The sequence below is a fragment of the Ursus maritimus genome, unplaced genomic scaffold (genome assembly GCF_017311325.1).
Source record: "Ursus maritimus isolate PB19 unplaced genomic scaffold, ASM1731132v1 scaffold_19, whole genome shotgun sequence".
Lineage (NCBI taxonomy): Eukaryota > Metazoa > Chordata > Mammalia > Carnivora > Ursidae > Ursus > Ursus maritimus.
This window is the reverse complement of record NW_024424341.1, coordinates 13084516-13090515: the sequence shown is the minus strand read 5'-3', so window position 1 is coordinate 13090515 and position 6000 is coordinate 13084516. Positions and strand designations below refer to the sequence as shown.

Below are 6000 nucleotides of genomic sequence, written 5' to 3'. Positions count from 1 at the left end.
TACAATGCTGCTGTTTTCATAATTAACAGGAGTAAATGTGGCTTTTCTATGATAAAAAGCAATCAGGGTACCTGAGTAGTACATTCATTCCACTGTGTGTGCAAACACTACTATAGAGAGGTACTTTTCTAATTACTCAAGCAACTGTTTTCAGCTCATTCGATACTCTGTCTAAACCGCTTTAAGACGTAGAAAAAGCAAACAATCCTATACACTGAAGGATAACACATTTTAGTAAGCAAGTATCCAAATTCACCCATTAAATTAGAACACGCACAGCTTAATGGGTAAAACTAGTTTGAAATGATGACTCGTGACACTTCCCACCTTCACAAACGGCTTTAAAAAATGAGTTTGGGGATAAATCGGCAATATATTCAGAAACACAGCCAAGACAAACAGATCGAATTCAAAGACGGAATTCAGAAATGAACCAGTTATTTTTTGTGCATTATATACACTGGTTCTTGGTTCAAAATTTCAAAACGTGGATGACATTGACAATAGGTATGATGCGTGACATCCAATAAAAATGGCACTTGGGGGAAGTTATTGCCTCACCTGAAGGAAAGATGTCACTTTCACCTTCCTGCCAGGGGGTTAAGCTGCTGCCTCACCTTAATAAGTAGGTTTTTGGATTCCCTAGCTTTCGATAACTTTGGAACGTTTTGTGTTTTCCCTCTAGCCGTCTCAGACAAGCTCTAAAATTTGAGAGGACGCTTAACAAAAGAAAACTCCCACTTGGATGGTAAAATGCGTTAATTCCAATACTCTATAATAAATGGAGCAACTCTGACCAGTTAGTGGGTAAGCCCTGCATTCTGACCTATCCAACTCAAACGTCATGTTCTCATCGGGCAGTCAAGATTACCTACAATAGGGCAATCCCCACTTAGCCTTTGGCCATAGTCTTGCCCTTTAACACAAAGTTCTAAATGGTAGATCGTGCAAAACGGTATCATTTCCTTAGCAGGTGGGTAAGGAAATCTGCAATAAAGAGAATAGGAGTTCTAAGTAGTCTCATCGAATCATCGGGAGCTCTCCCTTCCAATCCATCATACTCAGTGATCCAAGAAACTGAACCGGAAATGGAAATAATGCATCTGTGAAGTTAGAGGCATAAAGCCCGCAATGTTCTTATTTCCAGAATGGGACGGGATTCGAGATAACTATTACTTCATGTCTTTCGAGACAAGTAGATTAAAAAGTGTTTGCGCTTTTTAAAACTCTTTGCCGTGCTGATTAATGCCCATCAGTAAACAGGTGAGACCATTCTGTTCATTTGCCTTTGCAAATTAAACTGGAAGAGCCATGAAAACATATTTATCACCAGGAAACCAATCGGTAGAGCACAATAGAACATAAAATAAAGGGAATATTACTTAATAATATACATACGTGGATAAAAGCATTTTAATAAGAAAATCTATCATTTTTATTTTTTTATTTTTAAAGATTTTATTTATTTATTCGACAGAGATAGAGACCGCCAGCGAGAGAGGGAACACAAGCAGGGGGAGTGGGAGAGGAAGAAGCAGGCTCCCAGTGGAGGAGCCTGATGTGGGGCTCGATCCCATAACGCCGGGATCACGCCCTGAGCCGAAGGCAGACGCTTAACCGCTGTGCCACCCAGGTGCCCGTATCATTTTTATTTTTAAAAAAAGCTCTCTGTTTTCGACATCATTATTACTCAGAAATCACTTTGAAAACACTATCAATAAACGCCTTCGCAATTTCAAGTAAAAGCTTTTCCTTATTGTGACCATTTGCCTTCAGTCGTCTTTTTTGTCTGAGGTACTCTCGTCACGATTTTCGGGGCTGACTTTATTACTGGCGACCAAGGGAGCTGGCTGGGCTTCATTTGGTAGTGAGAACACGTGGCACGTCTGAAGGTCTAGGTAGGTTGTAAATATTTTAGCATATTCTGGATGCTTTAGGGCAAAACTTTTAAATTCCTCTAAAAGAGGGGGGAAAAAACAAACAAACAAAATCCAATAAATGGAGGCGAATCTTCCTTTGGCATGACACAGACTCATACGGCCTTAATAATACAAAATTGTCCAGCCACTTCACAAGATAGTTTTTCCATTATCTAGTAGACCTGAGGATTCACATACTCCGTGACCCGTTAACTCTATTCTGAAGTGTATAACCCGGAGAAATGTGTGCGTGCTGCGCTCTGGGGGACGGGCCCGAGAATGCTGACAGCCACACTACTTATGACAGGTGAGAAATGGAAAGCACTCAGGTGCTTGTCAACAGCAGAAATGGAGACTCGAAGCATTTTCATGGGACAGAACAGCTCCAGAGCAATGAAGACGAAGGAGCGGCTATGGTGTAACACTGTGGACGAGTCTTAAAGCCATAACGTTGAATGGAAACAGCCACACACAAAACAACAGAGACTGTAGGAGTCCACTATGTGAAGTTCTAAAACTCAGGCAAAACTAACGCATTATACTTAAAGATTTTGGGGTGACATGCTAAAAAGGAAAGCAAGTTAGAGTACGCCTTCTAAAGTCAGGTCAGCCCTCCCCCCCCTTTAGGAGAGAGGAAGGGGCTGTCGCTGGGAAAGGGTACACAGGGGTTTCCAGAGTTCTTGAAGAGCTCTATTTCTTGACCTGGGCAGTAGTAACACAAGCACTCACTTTATGAGTCTGTGTTTATGTTTCACTCAGTCTTCGGTATCGCCGTTAATTTTTATAATGCAAAATGTTTAAAAATGCTATTGCCCATGACTTTCGATTAGTGGTTCTTAAAACTATTTTAACCCTTAATTCCGGTATGTAAATACACAGTCTTGAAAAGCTGAATGCTGACTTATGATCCATAAAGGCAAGTAGAATGTACAATATATCATAATCGATGCACAAGACCTTGGAGTAGTGGGCCTCTATCTTGCGTGTTTTAGATTTAGGAACTGAGGGAGAGGTCTAGAAGGCTGAGTTAGCCAGCAGAGTTTGAACGTCGAGCCTCCAATAACCTGGAGTTTCTGTAGTGTGCTTCTCCTCCACTCCAAAACCCCTCTCTCCTCTTCTGTTTGGATGGGGAAAACTTTATTGACCTCATACAGCAAAAGGAGCCTAGACTTGGAATCAGCAATCTATTTGGCTCTATAATAAAAAGATTCTTAACCCCATGTTCTATTTCTGTCTATTTTTTTTTAAACCTCTTGATAACCCAGAGTCTACAGAAACAGGTCTCAGTGATGAGGAAGCCATTGGACTGAGTCCAAATCATTCTTTGCATTAATAGACCACTTAAATGTTTCCAAATCAGGCAAACTATTAACACGGTCTTTAGATATTTTTTCTTAACATCCAAAATAAAGGTTTATCTGCACGAGTCTGTGGCACAGAGGACTTATGTGACTTTTATGGAAAGTAAACATGAGAGTTGATCTACTGAAACCAATGTCTGTCTTTCAAGACTTGTGCTCTGTTCAAAAGATCAAGGTCTGTGCCGCCTTTGGGGATCTCAGCGCCATTAAGAAGTAATTCGTTAAAAAAAAAAAAAAAGTAACTCATTTCCAGAAGTTCTATGAGTTGGCTAATCTGTGGAATTTGGGCATTAATTTGGCTAATGGAAAACTGAGAAGGAAAACAATTTAGATGGTCATATTCTGATACATTTCAATAGCTATTCTTTCATAAATCATACTTAAATACCTCCCAACATTGCTACAGAAAAGGAAACTGACATAATATTGGGGAAAGAGAGATATTCTACGTATTCTAAAAAGATCAAATTCTAGAAAACAAAGCAGATTTCCCTAAAAATTTGTTAAAATCAACAGGTAAAGTTATGACTACCTAACAAAACATTTATGGTATAATTTCCACTGAAAGAGTTACTCCAAATAATTGTTCCAAATTTGGCAGCTCAGAGCAATAGAGTCTTACTTGTGAAAGGAAAATGGTCAGAGAGTTAGTGCACATGGGGTTTATGACTCATACATTTTATCTCAGTATGTACTTCCCATTTTTCCTTCCTTCCTTCCTTCCTTCCTTCCTTCCTTCCTTCCTTCCTTCCTTCTTCCCTTCCTTCCTTCCTTCCTCCCTTCCTTCCTTCCTTCCTTCCTTCCTTCCTTCCTTCCTTCCTTCCATGAACTCAATAGAGTAAGTGCCCTAGGTATTTAATTACTAAAATAGAGTAAAGGGCAGGCAGGATGATAGTAATTAAAAACAGAGAGTGAGAGAAGTGTGTGATCTAATTCCCCCATCCCATGAAAGTTAACAGCTGAAACTCTCTGAGCACCACAAGGAAAGAAGCATTCCAGAAGAATCCCCCTGCAGCCTGCGCAAGGGGAAAGGCTGGGGGAAGAGAAGCCAACTTGCCGTGAATGACCACATCAAAGCCAAGACAGGGAAACAGTCACCTAGGCCTCTCCACTCGGGTGTGGTTTTCTCAACGACTGTGCTGGGAAATACATGGAAACTGATGTGGGATTTGTTTTGATGTGTGGACTCAAGCCATCCGGAGAAAGCTTGGTCCCTGACGGATGGACCTGCCATTTGGCTGCAGGGTCTTCCTCCGCCATGATGGTCCCGACTTCACGGGGATGCCCTCTACAGGACGGGAGGAAACAAGCCTGCATGAAAGCTTACTAAGCAGCTCACGACAAACGTGAAGACAGACGGTTCAGCTGCTGTAGTTACTGCTGGTGCCCCAGTCCGTACCCCTCTAGCGGAGTTACAACCTCTCTAGCTAACTTGCTCAGTTTTGCGTGGCCACGGTGATAGCAGAAGGAAAAGACCCTTCCAGGAGGGGCAGCAGATGAGAGATAAGGTGGGGAGGGTAGAGGTCCAGGCTCTAAAACCAAACTTTCTTGGTTTTTGAATCCTGGCTCTGACATTCTCTAGCTGATGACCTTAGATAAGTTAAATTCCATGCATCTCAATAAAATAATATTAAGAGTGCTGATTAAATAGGATTGCTGTAAAGATTTATTTAAAAATGTTTAGAAGAATGCTTAGCATATAAGTAGGTCCTCAGTAATTAGCTCCCCTTATCCCACTACTACTATTATTCCTGTCACCATCATCATTCCTGTTCTTTCTATTGTTAGTACAGTTAGTGGAGGAAACCACACTCCTGCCTGAGGGTCCATCTGTAGTTGGGATGCCCTCCTGGTCAACTAAAGCAGAAGCCAAGCCGCCTACTCACCATAGGAAACGGAATCTCCCTGGGCTATTTCCCTGAAGAGACCAGAAACATCCAGGTCGGGCACCCCAAGGGCGGCCTGCAAAATGGTGGTAAACTCTTCCTCTGTTATGTAGCCGTCCTCATCAACATCAAAGAGCTGAAGGAAAGAGGAAATAAAATACAAGGTTGAGTTCCCGCGGGGCCATAATGATACGGATTAATCTCGGGAAAGGAAGTCTTTAGTGAGTCACCCAACTATTGTGTCAGGGAAGAGGGAGACGTATCTGAAGGAAGAATGGTCTTTGCTGCTCTCGAGACACCGGGCTTGGTCATGGGAAGAGACAGAATGAAAGCACAGGCTACAACAACAGTGAGACCAAAGGGTGTGGGAGTCCTGTGGAGAACGAGATGAATCCCCTGGGAGAGGTCACCCCTACCGAGGTGACAGATTGAGTTGGGCCTTAGAACACAAAGAGATACTCCTGGAACAGACGGGGGCTGGCAGTGATTGCCGGGGGCTCAGACCAGGCGACGGACGGACAAGCCGGAGTCACGCCATGATGGATGTGGGCCGCCTCACCCCACGCTGTGGGATTATGACTGTGGGGGATGTGGTGTGGTCATATGGGAACTGAGAGTGTGGAGGATGGATTAGAGTCAGAAGGTTGGAAAGCCTAGAGGTGGGAAAAGCAATAAAGAGTGTGGGGTGGAGACACAGGAAGGATGGGAAGGGGCAAGACTGACGAGGAAGCAAAGGGAGGGCTTGGCCAGCAGTCGGGGCCCTGTGGGGATGGCAAGAAGGAGAGACAGTGGGCGGCAGCACTCTGGCTTGGGCACCTGGGGGAAAGTGGGGTC

General features: G+C 43.2%; 1 protein-coding gene across 1 annotated transcript in view; it reads right to left on the bottom strand.

Moving 5' to 3' along the window:
* Positions 1-1634: 1634 nt before the first annotated feature.
* LPCAT2 (lysophosphatidylcholine acyltransferase 2) overlaps positions 1635-6000 on the bottom strand; it is a 62517-nt gene continuing 58151 nt past the window's right edge. Inside the window, exons 13-14 of the mRNA XM_008702629.2 lie at positions 5167-5302; positions 1635-1957 (exon numbers count right to left, since the gene is read on the bottom strand). Coding sequence (XP_008700851.2) covers positions 1773-1957; positions 5167-5302 — 321 coding nt within the window. The 3' untranslated portion in view covers positions 1635-1772. The remainder of the gene's footprint in view (positions 1958-5166; positions 5303-6000) is intronic.